General features: G+C 39.7%; 2 protein-coding genes across 4 annotated transcripts in view; one reads left to right on the plus strand and one right to left on the minus strand.

Moving 5' to 3' along the window:
• The first annotated feature begins 1,453 nt into the window (after positions 1 to 1,453).
• TBCE (tubulin folding cofactor E) lies at positions 1,454 to 25,397 on the plus strand. The gene is made up of 16 exons (XM_072035583.1): positions 1,454 to 1,677; positions 3,065 to 3,149; positions 12,827 to 13,016; positions 15,143 to 15,227; positions 15,918 to 16,017; positions 17,443 to 17,545; positions 18,455 to 18,531; positions 18,834 to 18,929; positions 20,306 to 20,370; positions 20,460 to 20,524; positions 20,979 to 21,131; positions 21,585 to 21,738; positions 22,275 to 22,343; positions 23,286 to 23,345; positions 24,691 to 24,782; positions 25,026 to 25,397. Exons 1-16 carry the CDS (start codon positions 1,593 to 1,595, stop codon positions 25,116 to 25,118), a joined length of 1,572 nt encoding a protein of 523 aa, XP_071891684.1. The 5' UTR covers positions 1,454 to 1,592; the 3' UTR covers positions 25,119 to 25,397.
• Positions 23,887 to 26,543, minus strand: part of B3GALNT2 (beta-1,3-N-acetylgalactosaminyltransferase 2) — a 30,789-nt gene continuing 28,132 nt past the window's right edge. For all 3 annotated transcript variants that reach the window (XM_027453756.3, XM_027453757.3, XM_027453755.3), the window contains exon 12: positions 23,887 to 26,535. In XM_027453756.3, coding sequence (XP_027309557.2) covers positions 26,401 to 26,535 — 135 coding nt within the window. In that variant the 3' untranslated portion in view covers positions 23,887 to 26,400. The remainder of the gene's footprint in view (positions 26,536 to 26,543) is intronic.

Consider the following 26,543-nt stretch of genomic DNA (forward strand, 5'->3'; position numbering starts at 1 on the left):
AAAACAGCCTGACAATAATTCATAAGGATTAATAAAAATATTGCAACTGGCTTTGCAGTACTATTAATAATGGAGTTAAGAATGTTCCACATTGTTGGGACTGCTGTTGGAAGCACAGTAGGGGAATTTTGAGAAAGAAATTTGCAGGGGGAAGGACATAGAGCAGAGGGAACGCTCCCTTTACAAGAACATGTACTGCTAATACTGCAACTGCTGCATCGAGTAGCAGCCAGCTAGAAAACTGAGCAGGACAGTGCAATGTACTGCTTTGTAGGCGTGTGAAAGAAAGTAGGTTTTACTAAACATTTTGACTTTTTTATTTAGTTGTTTTAAAGGTCAAAATTCTTGATGTAAGTAAAAACCCAAAGAAGCCATAAAAGCCAAGAGAAAAGTGATTGGTTACAATTACAGGTCTGGCCACCCCGATTCCTTTCTGACAGAAAATGCCTTTTCTTTGGTGATTCAGACAAGCATATCTGATAAAGAGGGAGAAAAAAAAAATAAAAATAACTCTATTTCACACTAATTAGCAAGATGAAGCTCAACTCCTCACACTAACACATGCTCTCAGCTTTGCACTCGGGAGCAGTGAACAAGTCAAAAATGAAGAGCAAGAGGACTTAGTGATACTGCTTTTGCTGTCACCCTGGTACCACGGTCTGTGTAGATGGCTTCTGCACCACTGAAAACTGGACAGCCTTGCTCCGAGGGTGCCCTCTGTGGGAGCTGACGGAGCACTGGGTGAGAGGGCACCACCACCAAAGGTGTGGAAGATGGACTTGGACTTACCCCAGAGATACCAGGTGGCCTTGGAAAACTCACCTACTTTTGGCAAAGAAAGCTTTTAGGTGAAGGCACAAAGGTCTTCACTGGCAGGCCCCTCTGGAGAGCAGCTGCTTTGTGCCACACAGCTCAGTGCGGCTGCGATACAGCAGTGTTATCAGACGCCTGTAACCAACATCACAGCACCAGGTGTGCCGCGTGTGGGCTGCTTCACGCCAGGTCACACAGGCAAAGGCCCCGCGCCAGCAGGGCTGTGGCAGCAGGGCCCAGCGCTGTCTCCCTGCAGAGCACCCCAGCCAGGCAGCCTGCTCTGTCCTGTCCCATTCTCCTTCCCTTCCTCCCGTCCTGCCCTGTCCTGCCCTGTCCTCCGCCTGCCTCGCCCTTGTGCTGAGCAATGCCTGTGCTCGCTCCTTCCAGCCCCTGCTTTGCCCTGAAAGCCACCCGCTCACTGTCAACGGTCGGTGCCTGCCGACCTGTGCTGCTTGGCTCTGTTGTTTTTTTTTTTTCCCCTTTTCTTTTACATTGCTTTTTTATTTTTATTATTATTTTTATTTTCACTGCTTTCCTCGCACACGAAGCCCACACAGAACCCCCTACCCTGCTGAACTACACTACCCAGAACGCCACACGGCGCGGGCGCCAAGGCGCCTCGGGCCATTGGCGGCCGCGCCGGGGCGGGGCGGGCGCTGCCAAGCTGCGCAGCGCGGAAGGCGCCGGGGCCCGCAGGCGCTGCGTGCACTGCTGCTGCCGCCCCTGCTCCTGCTCCTGCTCCTGCTGGTGCTGCGCGCGCTGCCCCCGCCCTGCCCGCCATGAGCGAGGCGCTGGGCCGCAGGGTGCTGTGCGGCGCGGAGCGCGCGACCGTGCGGTACGTCGGCGGCCTGCCCGGCGCGGCGGGTAGGTGGGCGGCAACGGGCAGCGCGCGGCGGGCGGGAGGCGGCGGCTGCTGGGGGAGGTGGCCGGGGAGCTGTGGGCTCCTCAGCCTCGCCACAGAGCCCCTAAAGGCACGGAGCTTGTGCCCCAGGAGCCTGTTTCCAGGTGTGCGAGGGACAAAATGGCAGCTGGGGATGGTGGTCGGAAGGGATGGGTCGTTCTTGGCCAGCCTGGTTACCTCTGTGGTGATGAGATGGGGAACGTGGGCAAACCATGTGGGGGATATAGTATCCTGTGTGTTTAATAAGGCTTTTTACACAGTCTCGAATAAAAGTATAACTTGGAAGCTAGGTAAATCCAAGGCAGATGGAAGGGTTGTGAAGTGGGCTGAAAGTCTGCGGGTCGGTCAGGCAGAAGCATGGTAATCCATGACGTGATATCTGGCTGGTACCTGTAACTGGTACCTGTAACGTACAGGAAACCCAGAAGTAATTCTGGGGTCTGTACTGTTCAATGTCATCGTCAGTGTCATGGGTAATAAACAGAGATCACCCTCAGCCGGCTGGCGTAACAAAAACCAACCCACGTAACAGTCCTTCATCCACCTTCTGTTTATCTAGCTTCCAAGTTAAAACCCAGATCACCCTTAGCTGGCTGATGTAACAAAAAGCAGAACTGCAATCCAGAGCAAGCTCTGTGAACTTTAGGAGTGGGCCTAAGAAATTCCAGGAGTATGAATTTCTGCATGTAGTGTGAAATAAGCCCATGTTACTGGGTTACCTTAAAATGCTGAACATGGCCAACAAATTAAGGGAAGCTGTTGTCTCCCCTCTGAGGGCAGAAGTTCTAGATAAAGTTGCCCTTGGAATAATGTGTCTGGTTTGGGTTATCCCAGTTCAAGAAGGATGCGGATAAACTGGAGAGAATCCAGTTTAAACTGGAGAGAATCCAGGCTGCCAATGGGGTCAAGGACATGGATAACGTGTCTTGTGAAGAGAGGTTGAGGGAGCTGGGCTTGGTTAGCGTGGTAAAGAAGAGAAGTTAGGTGACATCAAATAGTGGCCTATGGGTGTTTGAAAGATGGTAACGAAGATGACAAAGCCAAATTCTTTTATAACAAAGAGCACCAGCCACAAGCTGTGTCTTGAAAGGTTCAGTTTGGACATCAGGAAAATCTTTTCCAGTACAGAAACAATGTGGCCCTGGAATAGGCTGCCCAGAGAGGTTGGAAACATTCTTCTTGGAGTTTTTCAAGATTTGGCTTTGTAGAAACTTAACTGTCTAACCTGATCTAGCACTGGTAATACATGTAATCTTCTGCTTTGAGAGGGAAGGTTAGGCTAGATGAACTTCAGATGTTTCTAGAGCTATAACGTCTTACATTTGAAAATGTATCTACCATATTTTTCAGGAATTTGGCTTGGAGTAGAATGGGATGATCCTCAGAGAGGAAAACATGATGGTACCTACGAAGGAACACAGTATTTTAAATGCAGGTGAGTTGATTCCCATTGTTAACATGTCCTGCCTATTAGCAATATGGTTATGGGAAAATGCCCTTGGTCGATTTTTCAGGCAAATCCTTTTGTTATCGATTGGCTGATATTTAAAAAGGTAATACATTTGAATGCTGTGACCAGCTATGCCATAAAGGCTCTTCCATTGTTATTGATCCAGTTATAGGGATTAGAATGCAGTAAACAGTTGGAAAATACAAGTCGTGGTTTCAGAGGTGGGTAATAAAATGTGATTTTCTTGGATATTGTTAGTCTTACCTTAGTAGGCCTTTGTCTTCTACTTCAGTAAGAAAATCAGTATGTCCTACTTACCTTTCTTATGTAAGTGAAGTATTGGTCTGTATTAACTGTCTCAGATACTGTTTTGTTTTGGATTTAAGATGACTTGCATGCATAGTGTTAAGGGAAACTACCAAGTAACAGATAATGATTGATTGATCCTTGAACCACTCAGTAGCTGTTAAGTAAGTTCAGTTGTGTTTAATGGATGCAAAACGCAATGTAGCTGTGTGGGTTTTTATTTTTATTTAATTAGTATACGCATACATTGTATTTAATGTGGAAGACTCAAGCACTTAACACGTTTGAAATTGGGGAATGAAGGACTCCAGGGCAAACAGCTGCAAGCTGTTGATTGCCATGTCAGGGGCCACTGCAACTGCTGAAAGTTTGAGTTAAAGAAAATACCTGGATGAATTCATAGAAGAAAAGTCCAGCAATGACTCTTAAATACTGCTGGCTGCTAGCTCAGTAAGTTCCAGAGCAGACAGTTGGTGAAGGATAAGAGAATACTGAGGTTTTATCATCAAAATACTTGCCTTGCTTTTACATTTACCCCAACCGTTTTCTTTTGGCTGCTTTTGGAGAAAGGGTGCAGCATTACATGGATGTTTGTTCTGACCAATGGATCACAGCTGGTCATACCTTAATGAGACAAAATGGAGACAAGATTTATATGTCTTTTTTGTCTTCCTCTTATGTTCATAGGCTGGTAGTAACTGTAAAAGGGCAGTTTGATTGCTGTTTGTTCCTAACTTTGTGAGTGCTCATTTAAGTAAAATAAATCTAATATAAATCAAATTCTATGACAGTGAACACTTAGATTTTCAAAAGCCTTCAGTTCATCCTGAAGGAAAATGACAAAAGAAAATAAGTTATCTGTGGTCTTGCTTTAGGATGTGTGTTTGCTTTGGTTTGTTGGAAATGTAAGGCTTTTCTGAAATTAATTCCTTGTGTTAATTATGCTGAGAAAGTTAGTCATCGATGAGAAGATAAGCAAATTGTCCTTTTTTTTTCTCCAACTTGCATGTGAATGAAGTTCATAAGACTGGCTGAATGAAGTCAGTCCAAAGATTTGTGTGATACTGGCTAATAGCAGATGACTGGAAGAGTGTGAAAGAACAAGAAAAGTATGTAGCAACAGTCTTGCTAGCTTTAGCTAGTCACGGTTCAAAGATTTTTCTGAGCCGGAGGTAGTATATATGTATATCTATTTTGCTCTGAATGGATGATTCAACGGAAAGAGTTCTTCCTGTTAATTTCTTCCAAAATAATAATTAAAAACATGTAGCCATGGTGCATGTGTTTGCTAACTCTAGAGCACGTGTTTTCAGCTTGTGGAAATTGTGATTGTTTCCATTTTTATGAGCAGATGAGTTTTGGCACCTTCTCTGACCTGAATTATAGCTCAATGGTATGGAAGGGACTGAGAGAACTGCACTGTTGCTGTATGACACACAGAAGAAGAAGAACTGAGATCAAAATTACTATTTCTATATTGTGAAAAAAAGTCTTCTATCTGCTGAAATATCTCCAGGGGGACAAACAGAATACCCTGAGGTAGCAGAGGAGGCTTCTGTACCTGTGTCAAGACCTGATAGTGGTTCCAGGCCTGTTAGAGAATATACTCTGCTATCAGTTCACATGAAAGTTGTTCTCAAACCATCAGGCAGAGCTGTTTGGTCTCAGACTGAATCAACAGAATTTACCTATTAAATAATTCAAAACTAAGAAGTAGCTATTTCAAAATCCTTTTTGGGAATATTCTCTGCCACCCTTAGCCAAACAGGGAAGAGGTAGATTGTGTTCAGTAGTGCAAATCAGAGTTCTTAGTCTGTCTTCTTAACTTCCACATTTGTGTATGGTGGGAGCCCTAGAGACCTCATTATGAGAAAATGAGATGATAACACAAAATATGGTCTTTAGAGAGAGAAAAAAAGAAAAAAAAAGACAAAAATAAGGTGAGGCTTAAGGAGGATAAGGACATTTTTGATGGAAGAGAAGAAATTCAACATTCCTGGATTTTTCCTAGATAAAGAATAGAAAAAGGTGGTCTTTAGACAACAGTGTCTGCTGAGTTTGTTAGCAGAAATTCCTTTTTAAATGCCTTGAATTCAATTGAAGCAGTTTCCAAGTTAAAACTAGTTATTTTCTGCTGTAGGAGAACTAATGCAAGTAATCATTAGTATGCTCCTAGGAAACATGAGCTCAGAGAACACTCTCAATTCTTGTTGTAAAAAATCTGCTTTCTGAATGAAGCTGCACATAACCATAACAGCCCTAAATGTACTCATCTTTGAATATGCTGTTCATACAATACCTGTTCTTTGTATTCTGTTTTCTGGAGTATTTCTGAAGATTAAGAGAACAGACATAACTGTCTGTGTAAGTGAATACCTTATTTTGTCAAGAAGATGATTTAAAAAAAAAAAAAACACCTTAAAGTATCAACTCTTTTTTTATCAAACAATAGTAGTAATCTTTTACATTGTTTCTTTATAATGTGTATATGTATGTATATATATACATATATAAAAATAAAATTTGTTTTATATATATATATGTATATAATCAAACCTTATCAGTAGTGCCCTTTGCTTAGAAATCTGCTTCTCTAACTCCTTGAATTCTGATAAGCAAAAGCAGCTGATGGAGTACCTTAAACTGTAAACAAATAACTGTAAACTGTAAACAAAGACAAGCTTTTATTTTTAATTATTTCTAAGGTAATTTTGAAAGGGATGCTTTAAAAAAAAATCTTTCACAGTGATATTTCAAGATGACATCACAGGAAGAAAATAAAACTGAATATGAAATTTTCCTTCCCAAAGGATCTTCTTAGGAGTCCTCATTTGGATAAATCAGTAGGTCTGCAGACAGCTGTATGTAGTCTATGTAGTATGTTTTGTGGAAACACTACCTAAACTCATATGTTTCATGGCAATATGTATCTCTGAATCATATTTTATGTGATACAAATTCAACTTCTTAAGAATCTGAGAACCAAAGAACAACACAGCAGTGCTTCAAAACACACAGACATCGTGAGTGTGTTTATCAAATCTGGAGTAGCTGGAAATGACAATGAATACTCTAGTGGCATTTGTGATTCTTCTTCCTGATAATAAAGTCTTGTTTCCTAATAACTGAGGAAGCTGTTATTTTACCTGTCACCCGCACTACTGTATCATCTAATAAAGTAAGCTGTGTTCTACAGCGCCTCGAAAAATGAGACGTGAATAATCAAGCCTTACAGCAGTGTTAAAATGCACACACAGCAATGAAACCGGAGTGTGCTTTCAAAATGAAGTTCTGGTCGCACACCCCCTTTCACACAGTGACACGGGAGTCCTGCCCTGGTGGCTGTGGGTTATGGGGGCACCTGCCCTGGGCCTGCGAGCCCCCTAGGTGCGTGCACCTCCCCTGGGAGATGCAGGTGTTCCAGCTTTCGTGTCCCTGCCTTGCTTCCTGCAGTCTGCTGGGGTGTGTGTGTGTGGGTAGGAGGCACCCCCAGGCTCCCACCTGCATGTTGAGATGTCAGGCACACAGCTTGCTCCTCACCACCTCTGTCCCCTCACTAGGCACGGGCTCACCTCAGCTCTGTCTGGCCTAGGAGAGGTTGCCCTGCTGGCAGGGTGACTTGGAAGCTGCAGGCCGGGTCTTGACTGCTGGACTCGTACCCTCTTCTCTCTCCCCCCAGGTACAGATGTTTAGCTTTCTGTCATGCTTCCTTTCAAGCCAAGTCCTCCCTCCACCCAGATTCTTCCCCCCAGAAAAAGTCTCTGTGTAATTTCCTGGTTACAGCTTAATCTGGCAGAAGGGTCATCTTCCTCCTTAACCATACGGGGTTTTTGGACAGACATCCTCTCAGACAGGTTCAGGTATCCCATTCACATGCAGTGTTTACACGTGCATGGCTGTTTTAGCAGCTGGTTTTTGTCCACACCATTTTGGCAGTGAGATGTTTGGATTCCCCTGTGCTAGCTGACATACTTCTCTGCTTACCGCATGAGTTGGGAGTGACGTCCTGTTTTATCACACACAGTGCTTTGGTTCACGGTTGGAAGGGGTGCGTTCTCTCCTACTAAAGAATAGCTTTGTTCTTTATAGAGGAATCCTGATTTTATTTGATTTAGTTAATCAAATTTGATTAATTTGAGCAGTGTGCTGTGCTGAGGGGGCATCTGCTTTGGGCTGGCATCAATATGGTGGCCTGTCCAAGGACAACCCCAAGAACAACCCCACAACCCTGGCGTTATCAGCTGATGCCATTGCTAGAAGTGTTGACCCCATTAAATTGTAGCCTCTTTCCCCAGGGTTGCCTTTCAGAGCAAGGCAGAGAAAAGGAGGGGAGTGCAGGAGCTGTAAAACCTGCTTCTGTGGTGCGTTCAGCCAGGCAGAATTGCAGCTGCTTCTCAGCTCTTTGGGACTTGTTTTCTTCCCTTTGCTTTATTTTCTTCTGGTGGGAATTTGGACTCCTGTATATTTTTGTAGTCCTGAAATGCCAAGGTAGCCTTGCAAAGGCATTACATGTCTTCAGTTTCTTCTTCAGTGAATTTTAACAGTTGTGAGGGGCATGTTTGTAGATTTACAGACAGCACTTGTGACCATCAGCTGTCACTGTTTGCATGGCATTTATGTTCCTGCCTAAAAAAAAAAAAAAAGATCTGTTTATATTGAATTAAACTCTCTCTCCTTTAGGAATGACAGATTCACCTCCAGGAATATCTGCTTAGAACACAAGCAAATTCTTCAAATACAGGGAGATGTCAATCTCATTTTAGTGTCTATGAAGAAAAAGCAGTTTAGTAAGGGGAGTGTGCATTCCCAAGATTGCTTTTAGCCTCCGAAGATCTCAGAGAGGAGATTTGGATTGTTTCACTGTGTGGTGCTGTACCCAGCTGAGATTTCTGCTCTCTGCTGGCAGTGGGAGGGTGTTGAAACATAACTGCTGGCCCTAACCACTATCCAAATGTGTCCTGTGCACCAGCAGAGCCTTCAGATGAGCATCTGGAGCTGCAGATGTCGTGGTTTTATTTTTTTCTTTCCTTGTTTTGTGGAAGCTCAGACTCAGCTTTCATGTCTGTGTGACTGAGGTAAACTTAGGAGAACTTCAATTACTTGCTGATGCTTGCAAAGCTTCTGCTGTGCAGTCAGGAACTTGATACACAGCAGATGAGTCCTGGGTGTCCCTTACAAACCCTGTTTGATGCCGCAGCTATCACAGTCCCTATTCAAAAACAAATTGGACGGGCTTTCTTTACCAAAGTGTGTAGATTCTTCTAAAAGGAGTCTGATCTGTTGAGGACCTTCCCCTTAAAGGCAAAGACCTGTTTAGAGCTCATGCAGGAGATAGGCACGGTTTCAAACAGCTCTGATTGGTGACACCCTCTGAGCAGTGCAGGGTGTTTGCCTCCAGCCGTGGTTAGAATTGCCTTGAGGCAGTTGTGAAACAGCCAGTACTGAGCAAAGACACCCTTCCATCTACCTTTCCCATCCAGGCAGATAAAGCCGAGGCCTCTCCTTGGCTGAGAGGCGTGCTCACACCTGTGCCTGTTGGCAGAGCTGCGTTGTGCTTCGGGCACTGAGAAGTGCACGCGTGTGACATCCACGGGCGCCTGAGGAGCCGTCACGTACCTGTGATGATAGGCAACACTTCTGCTTCGTTCTTCATTAGCAAAGAAGACCAATGCCAATTTCCTCTTTTTTTTTTTTCCCCTCAGGAAAATGGTTAAACAGCGGAAACTGGTAGCTTACCTGAATTTTAATGAGTATCCTTCAAGGGCCCCGAGCATGCCAGCAGATGGGCTGTATTGCTTCAGGCTACTGAGTCGGGAATAGAAAGTGCCCTACAAGCAGTCTTCCGAGATTGGGGTCAGCCTGCCTATTTTAAAAGCCAGAAAGAAGTGTCACTCGCTAACCAGAGCCAGCTGGTTGTCAGAGCCCCACTTGGGCATATTCCAGGTTTCCTGTGTAAGAACACTGGGGCGTACCTTCAGCCACTTCACCTCTGCTCATTGCATTGTCCTGGTTCTCGGACCTTCTGCACACATCAGAGCGAAATCCCTGTCCTCTGGCTTCCAAACGCTCAGCTTTAGCCAGGTTGATGATTAGTACTCACAGCCAACCATCCAATGTGCACACTGGGTGACTCCTTGGGCTAGGAATTGTCTGAATTAGCTGCTTGTTTCCCCGTTGTGGAGAGTGATGGCTGGTAGGTGTGCTTCTGCACGAGTCCAAGTGCTGTACATTGGCTGTGTGATACGTATGTATGGTTTGTACAGCTTGGTCTCGCACAGCTTGTACTCCCTAGCGTGAAACTTAATACGGGCAGTGTATTTTAGGGAAAACAACTTGCAGGTAAATGACCTCCCTCCTCGCACATGTAGTCATTTTGCCTTAAAATAGGTTCTTACTGCAGCATCTCCTTTTCTGTCCTTCTCTCTGACAGTTCTTGAAAAAAGTAGATCAAATTAATAAAATGGAACTGGAAAACAAACTTAGGCTGTGGAATGGATTTGAGTATTTATTACGCAAGATAGCATTGAAAGGGACAGAGTACTGTCCTGGTTTCAGTGAGGACAGAGTTAATTTTCCTCCTAGTAGCTGGTAGGGTGCTATGTTTTGGATTAGGATGAGAAGAGTGCTCATAACAAGCTGATGTTTCAATTGTTGCAGAGCAGTGCTTGCAACAAGCCAAGGAAGTTTCAGCTTCTCACTCTGTCCTGCCAATGGGCAGGCTGGGGGTGAGCAGGAGCTGGGAGGGGACAGACCCAGGACAGCTGACCCAAACTGGCCAAAGGGGCATCCCGTACTGTATGGGGTCATGCTGAGCAATAGATAGGGGTGGCTAGCCAAGGGAGGAGGACCAGACTGCTCGGGGTTAGGCTGGGCATTGGTCAGTGGGTGGTGAGCAATTGCCTTGTGCATCACTTGTTTCATACACATTACTATTAGTAGTACTGTTATCATCATTATTGTTATTATTATTATTTTCCTGTCTTAATAAACTGTCTTTATCTCATCTCACAGGCTTCACTTTCCCGTTTCTCTCCCCCATCCCAGAGAGGGAGGGGGAGGGGGAGCGAATGGCTGGGTGGTGTTTAGCTGCCGGCCGGGTTAAACCACGACAGTACTCAGAAGTGATGGTAGCAGGAGAGAAAACCCCTATGATCTTCCTACAATCAAAACAAACAAACAAATAAAAAAAACAGGATGGGCTTGAGAGAGGGAATGCACCATACTTTTTCTATAGCTTCAAATTACCCTAGTGCCTAAGAAAGCAGGAGGCAAAATATCTAATTGTCTTTATTTTTATTTCCCGGAGGTTAGAACTGGTTTCTGCAAAGACAATGAGAGGATGGAGAAATGCATGGAAATGGTGACTTGGGAGGACAGAAGTGGACTTAGGAAGGGGTATGGTGATGGAGAGACCCAAAGATCTTGGCTATGCCAAGCATAAATGGCATGACGAGAAGGCTGGAGGTTTGGGCATCTGTGTTAGCTCTGATGAGAGGGTTGGGGAGAGGAAGGAATTAGCAGAGTGGTTGAGTGAGCAGCAGGATTGTTGAGTGCAGAGGAATGGAGATGACAAAGCAGGGAAAGTCGAGGTGATAGGAGAAGGAATAGCAGATTTCAAAACAAACATACAGCAGGATCTAGGGTAAACTACAGGCAAACAGAACAAGAAATGTTATTTATGGAGACCCCAGTGGAATCTTGCAGCATCTGCCATCTACAAAGCTGTTTGACTTAAGTAAATGCAAGTGTAGGAGTGATGTACATCACGTGTAAGTGATGTTATAATTAAGGCAGTGAAAATGTGATTTATTGTTTAAAGCAGTGTTGTTAAGAGGAAGTTTTTACATTAGAGGAAATTTGACATTTGAACTAAGCAAATGTTTGCAAACTATGAAGAACTTCAAAGAAGTGGAAGGAAAGGCTTAAGAGAGGTTTACTAAATCAAAAACACAGGTAATTGAAAATGCCTGTTGAATTCACGCTGGCTTCACATTCTCTGGGTAAATGTGCTTGTCTGCATGTTTTGTAACCATTGTACTCTAAACTTAGTTGCTACAAAACTAGACTGAAAATTGTTTTAAAGTAAATAATACGTTGGTTCTGTCTGGTTCTTTAATTGTGTTATGAGAGTACTTACTAAAATAAATACCAGAAATGTTAATGAATAAAGCTGGCACAGACAATTTCCAGTACTGATCATTTATAAAAATGTAAATATATGGTGTCCAGGCTATTCCATCTCCTTGCAATAGGTCCATAGGATTCATGGCCTCTGGTTACTGTTTTTCTGAGAGAATTTTGGACTCTGTAGAGTTGATGATGTATATTATGGTTTGCTAATGAGCCACTTGACGTTTACACGCTGTTTTGAAAAGAGGAGTTTTATTTACATAAGTGGTTTCATCCTCCTGAGTACTTTCCAACCAGAGTCAGTGCTCTTCTCAGCTGGAAGGCAGGCAGGTAATCATAACTACCAATTTTCTTCCTGCTGTTTTCTGGCTGATCCTCCTATCAGATCCTCCATCTGTTCCGTGATACCATTCCCACAACTTGTCTTTGCCAGTTCATCCTACTATTTCCTTTCTAGTTTTGATAGAAATTGTCAAAGCAATTGCATGGCGAGAAATTGTCGTGTGTTTTTCAGCTCAAAGGAAAACTAAGAAACTTCATAGGACTCTGTAGAATGTGCATTAGCCAGGTAATTTTGTTAAATATTCATTTTCAAAATTTTACCAAGTTAGTATTAGTTGGTTTTTTTTTGTTTGTTTGTTTTTTTTAAGTTTGAGTTAGTATAACAAGAGGTACAATTTGCATCTTATGTCATTTGACAAAACTGCATTCTCTTAGAATTATGAGTGAATTATTCAAGTGAAATATAGTGAGGGAATGCTGACTATTCTGATTCCTCTCTTCTTCCTATTATTCTGAGTATTCCTCAGCCATAAGCTGAGCTAAGGCTCCAGACAAGTTTGTCATATGATTTAGGTCTGTTTGTGTCTGTCCATAGGTAGAAACTTATTTTCTGGGAAAACTCAGTACATAGTGAGTTTGGAAACAATGGAATGGTTATTTCTGATAATGGCACTGGCATGGTAATCTTGATGTGTAAGCACGTTTGGAGATGTGGTGCTTGAGTTCTCATAACATTCAAATGCTATCAGTGATACTTTGCAAGCCTTGCCTGGTTTCAGTGAGCAGGAGTGGTGCTCTAAAATCAGCCTGTAAAATTTCCCTTTGACTGCTTTGGTTCGTGGTATTTTTAATAAAGTAATGATCAGTAATTTTTAGACTTTCTTTTTTTATCATACTTTTGATAACTTTTCATATTTCACTGTTTCCTGGCTGTTCTTTTCTAGGCATCCCAGAGGAGGATCATTTATCCGGCCAAACAAGGCAAATTTTGGAGTAGATTTTCTCACTGCAGTAAAGGACCGATATGGGCTGAAGGAGCAAGATGTTCAAAATGGGACAAAGAATACATTAGTACTGGGAAAGAAGACTGTGGAACTTATTGGCATGGATTCCATTGCAGAACAACAAAGGCAAGTGTAATATATGAAAATCTAGGATACGTTGCTGTTCAACCATAAGGAAAGAAAGAGGGTATGTTCCTCAATGGCTAGGGTAATTATTCCATAGTTCTTGGAGTACTATTTCCTCTAAGAACGTTCAAGAAAGTTGTTGATGAATTAAAAGGTTATTTGAAATTTCTGATACAATTTGTCTAATTTCACATGATGCTCTTTATCTGATGTGATTGTGAGCTACTGCCAAGAGATAACCTTGCTTGTTCCCTTTCTCTGTGTCTGCTGTTTACTTGAACACGAGATCTGGTGTTATGTCAAAAGGTGAGCTGGTTCAGCTCATTGTTCTAGTATGAAACCATTCTTTGTTTTGTGGGTTAGTTTTCCGTTGGATCCGTGAACTAGCTCACGTTGTACAGCAACCACACAGTTGCCAAATTGGAAAATTCAAGGAGAATGCATGGAGGGAAACAGGTACATTTTTCTTTTGGCAGCAACGTGTAACTACATGTAGACTGGATCTGGTGAAATGGCAGGTTTTGTTGCCCCTAAACTTACTCTGAAATTTCTTGTTAAATTAGTCAAGATCTTGCATGCAAACTACATTCAAGTAACTTTGGGTCTACAAATACTGCCGTTCTTTATCATGTTGGTACATGTTTATTTTAATGTGGCAGTATAGCAGGACAGAGAACAGGTTCCTGCTGAATGATAAATATCATGTGATTGAGATTGATGGAGAACAAATTTAATACAATAGAAAATTGCAAATACAGGGTTTTTGCTTGAGATTTCAATGAATGGATGGTAAACTGAGTATTTGGATAGCACACAGGATGATCTGCATATTATCAGTAATGTCTTTTATAGCATTATGTTTACCCATACACATTCGTGGTCCTTTAAAAATAGATGGATTTATGTCTTTTCTGAGTATTGTACAGTATTTCTGGTTTCATCTTTGTTTAATCACATCAGCACTGACTATGTAACTAAGAGAAGGAAAGCAGAAAGTCACTGTACTGCTAGTAAAGCCATCTCTCAGTCAGTTATTGTCAATGCTCATTTATCTGGGAGGGTAAGAAAAAACAAATAACATAATGATGTGTAGTAGACTGCAGTTCTAATGACCTCCATTACCAGAGAGATAACAGTTCAGTAGGTGGCAGTCTCCTCTCCGGGACCACTGATGTACTCCCTTTGCCTCCCAGAACATACTTGCCAGTCAAAACTGCTTTTTTTTTTTTTTTTTTAAATAAATAAATAAATATATATATATATATATGTATATATAAAATGCTTAAATAACGTAGAACCTCTTGCAGAAATTATTACCAAAACCACGTTTAACTTGGAAACTCTATATTCCAGTTTGCATAGCTACAGTGTGTCTGTTTTATGACTCTTTTTTTACAGTTGGATAAGTATCAGGTTTTTTTTTGTGAGGAGGCAGAGGAGAGGGGAGTGAAGGGAAGAGGAAGGTGGGGGAAAAGGAAGAAATCGTGATTCAACCAGACCTACTTTGCAGTATAAGAATCCAAGGAAGTATAAATATCCAAGAAAGATACTAAAATGTGCAGTGCTAATTTATAGAATCATCTAGGTTGGAAAAGACCTCTAAGATCATCAAGTCCAACCGTTAACCTAGCACTGACAAGGCTACCACTAAACCATGTCCCTAAGCACCACATCTACGCCTCTTTTGAATACCCCCCAGGGATGGTGACTCAACCACTTCCCTGGGCAGCCTGTTCCAGTGCGTCACAACCTTTTCAGTGAATAATTTTTTCCTAATAACCAGCCTAAACCTCCCCTGGTTTAACTTGAGGTCATTTCCTCTTGTCCTATTGCTTGTCACCTGGGATCTACCCCCACCCCACTACAGCCTCCTTTGAGGTGGTTGTAGAGAGCAATAAGGTCTCCCCCGAGCCTCCCTTTCTCAAGGTTGTACCACCCCAGCTCTCTCAGCTGCTTCTCATAAGACTTGTTCTCTAGACCCTTCACCAACTTCGTTGCCCGTCTTTGGACATGCTCCAGCACCTCAATTCCAAGTTCTAAAGGAGCTATATATGAAAATATTATTTTCATAATATTACGTTATTTCTGTTCAAAGATTACTTAACAGAATGTTCTTTCTCATTTAGCCAGCTGAACCTACTGGTAGATATCTCGGTGCGTGAGTGTGCAGTGAGCCATGCTGGTCAGAAGGAGGAAATCAGCAGAACATGTGCTAGTATCCTTTTTTGAAGGTGCTGTATAATATGATACCACAAAAAAAGTATATATTTTAGCATTCCAAGTGTTCACTTCAAAGAATGAGGAACTGTATTTTTATCCTTTTATTAAAAAAAAACAAACAAAGTTTAAAACCATAGTTTGTGTTTGGAGGCTTATTTCAATGCTTGCAGAGTTAAAATGTAGAAGCCTACAACTTTTGAGAAGGAATGCGGACTGTGGGTGAAAATAAACAATGTTGTCAGAGGTTGCTACTGTGACTGATGTTTCCAGCATCGCGATTTTTAAAATTTTACTCTAGATTAGGTAAGCACATAAAAATACAGTTGATAGGTTCGGTAGGTTCCACAGGTTTCAAATATATAACTAATAATGTATTCAGCGTACTGCATGTTGTAGCTATATTAGAGGAATAGAAAGTGTATTTGTTCATTTGTAAGTATTGGTAAGAATTCCTATCAATACAAAAATTAATCCATTTTTAGATTTGTAAAGTTAAGCTCTCTTAACTCATTTTTGTACCACAGAGCAATGTAAAATTTGCTGTAACTGAATGGTAGTACCTCTTAGAGCAAACAAATGTATTCTATTTCTGCTTATTTGATTAAAAAAACAAACACCCTAACTCTAGTGCCTGAAAAAGGAAGTTCAGATTTGAGATGTTTCTTTTCTTAATATGAAATTTCAGATATCAGACATATAAATCTATCAAAAAATCTGCTGTCATCTTGGGATACAGTCACAGATATTGCTTCTCAAGTTCCAAATCTGGAAACGCTTAATATCAGGTATATTCATATTTGGGTTTCTGTACCTTTGGGGATATGAACAAAAAAGAAGAGGCTCTTTTAGATACAAGGTCAACGTTCATAAGATAATTGAATGCCTCAATACTGGTTTTAATTGGAGCTAAGTTTTTAAATACTTTTTTTTTTTTCATTATGTCCTTAAACAACGAATGCATGTGGTCATGTATGTGATCTCTGTTGTCCTATTACCAGCTTCCAAAGCCTTCATTGTGCAGTACACACAGTGCAGCTAAAATAATTTCAAAGGGATGTAAGCTAAATTGAAATAAATGCCATGTTAGTATAATAACAATGCGAGCACAATTTTTGTATTTGTTTTTGTAGCTAACGTGACAAAAACTATTTTTAAATAGTTGTAGGTGTTCCATTTTCTTCAACATTTAGCACTGAACAGGTGTTGCAACCTGGGTGCTATTTGTAAAATTAGGATCTAACTTTGCATGAAGCATACGCAGTCACTTATTATTATCAGCATACATGAGAATATGGAAAATTTATTTTAATTCATTAGAATAATTATTTCATTTTTTCGTTGTTGAGAAATGCAGCCTAGACTAACAGGTTTTCAGAAGTTATTTGTGATTTATTTGTGATGAAACTGGAATGTAAAATGGAAATGATGGTGGAATTTGAAGCTTATGACTACAAACTGAAATAGCTTGAATTTGTTTTTTTTAATTGTTTTGGCCTTCTGTTAAGAGTTTACTTTAAAAAAGAAAGACATCACCAAGTGAGTCTGTTAATGATTTTTTTGTGCAAGGAACGTTGGAAGAATAAAATTGATAGTTTTCCAGCAGCTCTCTCAGAGCTTGTTTAAATTGGAAAAAATTACTTACAAATATGTAAATGTAACTACATCGAGAATTTTTTTTTGTCTTAATATACAGGTAGATCATACTTCAAGAAAGAAACACAAATGTCTTTGGAGGGCAGATTAAGAAAACTAGTTTGAAGTCTCCAGTTTTGAATCTTTTAACTATTTGATAGTAATATTTTTTGCTGTTGACAATGAGTATCACATCCTTTTGTTTTACATACTTTTTGTTTCAATCTAGATAGCTTCAATTAACATTAAGGAGTTTAAGCCCCAAATCAGACTTTGTTTCATTTAGTATTAATGAAAATCATTCTTTTCACATTCAAAATTTAGGGAAAGAAAAGGGCTGGGGAAACCATAGAGGAATAAAAATGCATTTGTGAATTGGGAAAGTAAATGAGGAAAAAAGTGTGAATATAAGTAAAATTTTGTAATATATTTAAGTATGTGAAACATATTTATATAACAGTGTTGGTTTTTTTTAAATACTTACATTATTTTTGTACTTAATACATAATTCCAAATTAGTGACTTAAATAATTGTGTTTATTTAAGTTTATGGTGATAAACTGATTCTTTTTACACAGTGAAAACAAAATGAAATTTCCATCTACATCAATTTCTGTATCTAATGTATTTTCAAAACTGAAGGTTCTGGCACTTAATCAGACTGAGATAACATGGACAGAGGTAAAAACCTTGATTTTGTTTTCATTTATATTGGTAGGTTTTGAAACAAGTAAAGCACGTTAAATATTATACATTATATTCTTCTTCTGAAGTGTAGTCATCCTCAGAAGAGGTGCTGTGACTTAACTGTATTAGTTGGAAATGTAAGTTGTATTGGCACTAGAGTCTAATGAAAAAAATGTTTAACCTCATTTACATTTGTAAATTAACCAGTCAATTTTAAGCATTTTGAAGTAAAATTTCATTTCATGTTCCCAAGGTTGAATACTATTTGTTTCCTTGTACTTAGTAAAAGTTTATTTATATTTTAGTGCCTATATAGAACAAATGCAAAGAGAAAGAACATAGGTCAGTATGACATGAAATACTTGTTTTGGCATCACTTTGCATCAGCATGAGATTGGCTTAGTGTCTTTGCATCTACAGAAAATCCTTGAAATACGTGATACCTAGTTACATGCAACACAGACACAGCACAGAATAAACAAAGCTTTGACTTTTTTTTTTCAGGGACTGAAATATGCAAACATTTAAATGATTCTATTCTAGTATCTTGTTTCACTAAGGATGAAGTCCTGTTCTCAAATACATTAGCATTTGAGCCCATTAGCCCATTTAACATGGGGCTACAGGGCCCATGAAGCCAATCTCAGTAGTGTCGTCCTACAAGTTTGGAACCACAGATTGTGTGGCTGTGAAGAACCCGTTTGATTTCATCTGTGCTTGTAGACCTAGACACAGGAAAGCACCAGGTGGAAGAAAGGGAGTGCTAGGCAATCTCCAGTATTTATTTCTGGTTTTGAAAACTATAATTTATTCTGAATATGTTCTGAGGAAATCTGCATAAAGTGTAATTTTTGGAATAATTTTTCTCAACTTCTGTTATATTAAATTAAGTTTTGCTCTTAGGTCCTTGTTTGTGCTCAAGGATGGCCAGCACTTGAAGAATTGTACCTTACTTCTAATAATATTACAGTTTTGGAAAGGTAAGACATGTAACGTACATGAGCATTTTGTGAGTGATGTACTGTGAAGTTAGATAGCAGATAGAGCTACGTTCCTGTAATGTTTGCATCACCGTGACATAACTGTAAAAAAATTGGTGCAAGCTTCATGTGGTGTACTTCAAAACATTTGAATAAGTAAGCAATTACTTGCATGCAGTTATATGCTTAAAAAAAATAGTGTTTTCATTAAAAAATAACTAAACGTGTTTTTTTTTTTTTAATTTTCTGTTTGTTTGGTGCAGGTTTGTTGATTTTGTTTGTTTGTTTGTTTGATGTGGCAGGCCCGATAATGTCCTGCAGACCCTGAAATTGTTAGACCTCTCAGACAACCCATTACTGGATGGAGATCAGCTGCATCAGATAGCATATCTCCCCAGGTAGCTGTTAAACACATTTGCTGGAAATTCTTTGTCTTGTTCTTATTCATCTCCATAGTTTTTGTTAATGGAAATGTGATCATTTTGATGTTGCATCGAAGGTTTATGGATTCTTGAAATAGAATCATTTTGCCCTCTTGAGGAGAGTAACTGCATTATTTAATTGAGCTACGTTAATATAGTCTTATTTTTTTATCTTTTATAAGCAAGACATTCTTAAGCTGTTTGTTATGAGATTTTTATTATATACTTATGAAACTAAAGTAATTGATCACATTACTAAGTTCTTTATGCATTAATATGTCCTCCTTTGTATCCAAGATAACAGGACCATAGAGTTTTTGTGGTGTGGCAAAGCAAAAAAGATACAGAAGTGGCTTTTTAGGAAAAAAATTCTGACCAGGACAGTGTCGTAGAGGTTCATCAGTAGCTGCGCAGCCATCTCGTGGTTGTTTGAGTCTGCAGAATGCTGGTGGACAGCTTGTTGGCAGGTGTTACTCTTGAGGCTGGCACATTAAAGATCACTGGTGATGGGCAGTTTCCAACAGCAGTTTACACCCATGCTCCCTACCTGTTTGTTCTTTGTAAAGAAAGCAAAATACAGTGAGATTGGAGGGAGCTGGGAATAATTCTGCTGCTTCTCTGTCATCTGCTTGCGATTGTTAACTATGGTGAAGGTTACAGTGGTTACTCTACTGGTAGTAGCGTGTCGCTGTGTTTGTATTGGCGGGTCCCCTGCACAAGGACTCTCTTTGGAATTTTCATGTGCTTTTTGAGGGTAGTTTAAAGACTTTGAATGATGTGTACTTCAAATTTTTTTTTTTAAAGAAAAAAGTATAATTTCTATACTGCATTGCATAAACATATTTTCACTTTGTTAAGTAAGTGTGGTGGTACCCTTTACACAGATGATAATGTTTCACTGTACACTCAGTAGCAATGTCTTTATGGTATTTATGGGCTTGAACTATGATTTGCTGCTCTGGGGCTTATCCAGGGAAAGTAGTGTTCCTTCCTTTTAAGAGCACTTCAGTTTCAGTGAATGGAATATTTTGGGACTAATGAAATAGTGTTGTTAATCTGCAGAATTATTATCTTGAGCTGTACGCCAAAATAGCAGCCATGAGGAATTAACAGCCTATTTTTAAAAAATTATATGGCAAATCACACCATTCAAATCCAGGAGTTATTTTGAAAGCTTGAAATTATTGTACTTATTCCTTGGAAAAAAAAGTATTCTCTGAAGTGTGGGTACTATCTATATAACTGCCAAAAGTTTATTAGATCTTTGTTTAAAAAAAAAAAATTAAGTATATTCTTTTACAAAAAAATGTTCTGTACCAATTACAGTAATCATTGTATCTATTAAATTTCAGATTAGAACAGCTAATACTTAGAAACACTGGAATATCTTCCATATACTTTCCTGATAGTGAATTTGGTATGTAAAATTAGCAATTTATTTATATTTTTATAATTCTGTTTATTTAAAGTTTTCGTTATTGTCTGTAAACTTATTTTTTTTCCTAGGATGCAAGACTAAAATGTTTCCTTCATTAAAGCGCCTTGCAATAAATGACAATAAAATATCACAGGTAGGTTAGATTGTGGTGGGTTTGCATTCTGCATATACATCTATCTTTAAGAGTAACTTAAATTTAAATTAAAATTTGCTATTTTAATTTTTTTTGATTGCTTGTGTAAGATCTTGAGGCATCTACTGAATTCCTTGATCAACACAGAGGGATGATTTAGAATTTTAAAAGACTCTTGGCATCTCAGTTAAACAGGTTTGTGGTAGTTAGTCCTGTCCCTCCTCTACCTCATAATTCTTCTTGTGGAATTCTAACGATCTAAAATGCTGAGTAGTCCCTGGTCTGTTTAGTTTTTTAATTAAATGTAAGAACAGGATGAAAGTACTTGGTTCTGCTGACCAAAAGAACAGTTTCTTTCATGGCCATTGTACAGGAAAAGTCAATGTTACTGTTTATTGTTCTGAAATGAAGTATGCTTTATGTTTCCTCAAAAGACTGTTCCCCTCCATTTCAGTGGTCATCAATCAATGAGCTTGAGAAACTGCCAAGTTTGCGGTCACTGCAGTGTCACAATAACCCTTTGATGGACACAGAGAAGAACCCGGAGACCCTGAGACAGCTAATTATTGCCAAGCTAAGTCAACTGGAGGTTTTGAACAAGTCTGAGGTACGTGATGCATCAACAAATTGCATGAGTCTATGGAAAAATTGTTTTTAAATCATTGCCTGAGGAATTCATTTCATCTTCTTTTAAGATTGTGTTCAGAAAAGTAAAGTACTGATTATTCCATCACCTTTAGCATGAAAGAGGGCAGAAACAGCATCTCTTCTGTAGCTACAAAAAATATCTGCATCATAATACAAATTAACGTCTTGGCTTAGGTACTCATCTGTGGATCAGACAGTACATAGAGGTACAGAGCTCATAAGATTCTTAATAGCTTTAAAATGTACTGAATTTATGGATCAGTTAGTACTTAGTAATGGGGTTTGTAAGGTTATTGGTAGTGCTAACATGTACTGAACATCAAAGTGATTGTAAGGGTCAGTGTCATGAAATAGATTTTCTTTTCTGGAAAGTCATATAATTTTATTGTGCTCCATTCCCGTGCCAGTACAGATCCTTCCTGCTGAAAGAAAAGGAGCAGAGCTTGATTATCGAAAAATATTTGGAAAAGAGTGGCTAGCAGCTGGCGGGAATTGGAACCCAGAGAGAAACAAACCGAGTGAAGAATTTCTTGCTGCCCATCCCCGATACACAGCGCTTTGCCTTAGTAAGTACAAGTAAAATGAGCATTTCCTCACTTCTGGCATTGCGGTAGCACTAGATTTTTCTCTCTTCAGTTTGTTCCCTTCCGCCAGGGGCTTTTCCCTGTGCTCCTCCTGCCTTGTAAAGCCCACCTGTAGGCAGGCCTGCATGCACCTGGCTTTTGCTGCTGCAGGGCAGCTGCACAGTGCTGCGCCCCTCCAGGTGCTGCTGCTTCAGCTGATATCTGCCAGCACCTGCCCCAGAGCCCTACTGGTGCAGCACCGGGGGCTCTTAGAGGTGGGAGTGTCAGGCAGCACCTCCGCCTGCCTGCTGCCTGCTCCACTCCCTGCTAAATACACAGAGCTGTTGGTCAAGGATCACGCCTGCAGCGCCCCGTGCTTTTGTGCGGTGTTTCTACCACTTTGTGTGCAGCATCACAGCTGCTGCGGGAGCTGAGGCAGCAGGTTTGTGCCCAATCCAACACTGATTGCTTTTCTTAAGGCTGCTGTCGGGTGTTAGTCTGAGAACTGCTCATGTCAATGCGCGCTTTCCTTCACACAGAATATGGTGCACCTGAAGAAGGAGAACTGAAGGGACAACAGCCTTCGACTCTGAAAAATCAGCTTCTGAGTAAGAGGCCAGAAATGGTCAAAATTATTCTTTCTGCATTAGAAATATTTTATAAATTTTGTGTTTAGGGAGAACAAAGCATTCAAAAGCCTCTGAGAGGTCACAGGGTTGCAGCATGTAATTCTGTTTCTTAGCAATATGTTTATCTATGACTTGGATTAGATACCTGCTTCTCTGTACCCCATCTCCTTTCCTCCCTCTACCCAACCTGAATTATTTTCTTAAATAAGACTTAATGAGGAATTCAGTACTCTATTCTCATAGTCTCAATGACTTCCACAGAAAAGATTTGCTGAATTGTTTTCTGATAGTTTTTTTTTTTATTAGATTCTTAATTTTAGAACAGTCAAGAAAATTAAAGCTAACTTTGGTAGTTGGGGCTGTTTACATATTTAAGCTAGATTAATATCCCAGATGTACTTAGCTTTGTTTCCCATTTGATAGAATTAATTGTATATTTTTAATCCATGTCCAAAATAGTATTTTAAGGCACTTATATTCTAATGTTTAGATGGAAAACTAAATAGAACAAGAAATGTAGTTGGCTAGACATACTAGAAACTTTTCGTAAGGGGTCTTAATTTCTAGTTATTTTTTTAAGTTAAAAATATAATACAAATATATTTTGAGGAAATTAAGACAGTTTAAAGCAGGTTTTTAACCTGGAGTAGGCAGTTTCACATTTTACTGCAGGTTATTTTTAAAAGTTAACTAGAACTGAAGCACTTTTAGGTAAACTTACAAATGATAAAAATGAAAAATTAATTTTAACTTTATAGAAAACAACTAAATGCTATCATAGCTGCTCAGACACAGGCTCTGTTGTAATTGAGAAGATCAGGCTGGGAGGGGGGAAGTGTATAAAAACAGACTAGAAAGTCTTTGTGCTTCTGACAGAATAGGGCTTACCTTATTCACTAATGCTTTACTGTTCTCCTTAAGCTTTGACAATTAAATGTCCTGACAAACCTGAACAGAAGCCAGTAGAAAAAAAGCTACCAGGTAAGAAGCCTTCTTTCTTGTTTCAGATGTATAGCTCCTTTTGAAATAACTGTAATAGAGAATGACAGCTGCCTCTAGCTTTGTCAGCTCCTGAAGACTGTGTTACATAAAGGAATGACAAAGGTAGAACTCATGTGAGAAAGTCATTATTTTTCTGACCTTCACCCAGTTAGTTACTTTCAGTCCATATTGAAAATTGATGCATGTGTCACCATGTGTGCTGCTGGTTTCATGTAATGTGTATGAGGCAATCAAAGGCTAATTAATGGGTACGAAAGCTGGTGGGTGTATTTGCCCAGTAACAAAAACATGAAGTTGTAAGAGCCAACTATGTAGTCTGCAGTTATAGATTTTTATGTCTAATATTTTACAAATCGCTATAAATTACATTAGAAATCTGATTCTGACCTGTATCAAATTTGTCTTTTGTGAAATGTTAGTGCCTGTAGTGTCTACCAAAATGAACAGACTTTGTTCTAAATCAAACTGAAGTCTCAGAGATGTAGCAGAATGATGTCTGAAAGAACAGACTTACACAAACTTTATTCTAAAATAAAAATCACATTTATTATCACAAGTTGCATAAAATCAGATAGATACAGCTTTTACAAAAACGTTTGATAGAAAAATATTTGTCTAAGTACAATGTGTGGTATTACAGGAATAACTCACTATTGCTGTGCCTTTAGGTAAAGCTTCAAAAGAAGTAAAAGTTCAACCAAAATATTGAGTATATCTATTGCAAACACAGGTATCACCTCTGGAACAAACTACATTTACTCATTCAAGATCCATTACAAAAAATATCCTGCCGTGTAACTGACTTCATAATAGAAACCGCTATACAACTCTGCTGGCAATTTGGTTGGAACGAGTTAACGTAGCAATATTTCTAAGAGTGGCACTAGTTCCACAGTGACATTCGTTTATTTGTGCTGGGAAAGCCAATTTCTGGTATGAAAGCTTCAAGGAACAGTCACTTAGCTGCAAGCAGACAGAACCTGACTGGTACATGTCCCAAAGGTCACTTAGTTTAGTGTGTAGCAAATTCAAACTCAAAAAAGGTAAATTATGAAGCCATAACACTTTAATTTGGCATGTGGGATCAAAACGCTTCAAAGGTAGTAGCTTATTCTGTCTGACCCACCAGAGATTGAACCGTTTTCAATTTGACATTAGCAGTTATCATTTCAGGTACAAAATACATTATTGCAGTGTTAGAACTGAAGCAGCAATACAGCCTTTCACTGTTGCTATGAGCAAGTATAGCTGAATAACCAGTACTTCGCTACAGCTCAGTGGTAGCAGCATTTTTCTAACCACTTGGTTTCTTTCCCTTTTCCAGAGTCCATGACTATTCAAAAGGTCAAAGGATTGCTCTATCGCCTACTTAAAATTCCTGGTTCAGAACTGAAACTGTCCTACGAAAGTTCTAAAGTGAGTTAAAATTAGGTAATTCAGCAACAAAATACTTCATGCTGCTAAAGGTCAATAGCATGTTCTAAAATACTACCTAATGAAATTGATTTCACTTATGGAGGGCAGTCTTCCTGCTGTTAATTTAGGACCTGATTCAATGCCTGATCCTCCTTGACTGCAACTGCCTGATCTAAATTTGGTTTACATTAACAGAGGTCTGGTAAGACTTAAACTGAAATCTTTTTTCCTTTCTTATTCTAGCTGGCAGGAAAAGAAGTTGAACTAGACAACGACTTAAAGCCTTTGCAGTTTTACTCAATAGAAAATGGAGACTGTGTGCTAGTACGGTGGTAACAAGGAGCTCCCTGGATAGGCTGAAGGCAAAACCAAGATGGGAACTGCAGGAGAGTTACAGACTGCCTGCAGACAGCAGGTACAACATGTGCCTGAACACCTGTGGGAGAACACGAATTTCATACGTGGCACCAGAGCACTATATGATAATACTTCCAGCTCCTATACTTAGCAATTAATCTTTATGAAGGCCTTTGCTTTTGATTGAAGTGTCTTATCTGGGAGACACCAAATAGTACTTGAAGTCTTCAATTAAATAAAACTCAAGGTAACCCTTTTGCCAATATTTTATACTACTTTACCACTGCAGTGGGCAGAATTCATTTGTATGGAACTGATACATGATCTGGTTGTGATGTCCTCACTTATAATAGCTCTAGGACAAAATTAGTGCTGCACTGAAAGAGGCTACTTGTGCTGTTTTCACCTACTTCTAAAGACCTTAAAGCAAAGAAGTGTAAATCAGCGGTAACTGTAGAAGTATCTGCACAGCCTTAGAGTGCTTAAGGTCAAAATCTGACAAACCTTAATTCTACCTGCAGAGTTAACATACCACAGTATAAGTAAGTTCTCAGCATACTGCAAGGCATTGATATTTAGTTTACATTCTTTAGTGTGCAGTTCCTCAATCTTATTTTACTTTCACTTGTGTACCACCAAATTCATACATAATAACAGAGCTACCAGAAAAACCTCCATATCAGGCTAAGTTTGCAGTACTTCAAGATTTGGTATAAGCAAACTTTGATTTATTTTTTTAATATATATATATCTAAAATTATAATGGTATAAACAAACTAAACCTAACAAATCCCAAACCCTAGCTGTCCCAGCCCCTGCACAGATGAGAGCAACCCCTCAAACCGCATGGAACCTGCTGCAGCAAGACTTACCAGACACCCTGGTACTAAGCACAGCTCTCCAGTGGATCCTGGTACGGCTCTATACAGAGTTAAATCAGTAGTACTTCAATTTACAAAAGACAGGCTAGTTGGCATTCGTATGTGCATTTATTAATTACAAGTAGGTCTTTGACTTCATATAAAAAGGAAACTGTTTATCTTAAACATTTTGGTTTTTGTCAGATCAACATCTATACTATAGAAAATGAATAGTATCAGTCCACTTGTAATTATCAAAAGGGATGTGCAAATATTGTTACGCTTTAGTTGAAACCCAACATTAAAGGATACCTTAATATTCTGTATTATTCCAAGAAGGAATCCCGACGTACACTTTTCCATCCTTATTATACGCTACCCTGTTATCCAAGGCAAGTCCCTCATCTTTCCTCACATCTACAAGGATCTCCGCACAGCTCCTTTGCTCTCCAGAGCTCTCTCAGTTCCTGGGGAGAATACTGAGGGGAAGACAGCATACCACTCTCGCATGCCTTCTCACACAACCAGAGACTATCCTGTTAGA

The sequence above is a fragment of the Anas platyrhynchos genome, chromosome 3 (assembly GCF_047663525.1).
Source record: "Anas platyrhynchos isolate ZD024472 breed Pekin duck chromosome 3, IASCAAS_PekinDuck_T2T, whole genome shotgun sequence".
NCBI lineage: Eukaryota > Metazoa > Chordata > Aves > Anseriformes > Anatidae > Anas > Anas platyrhynchos.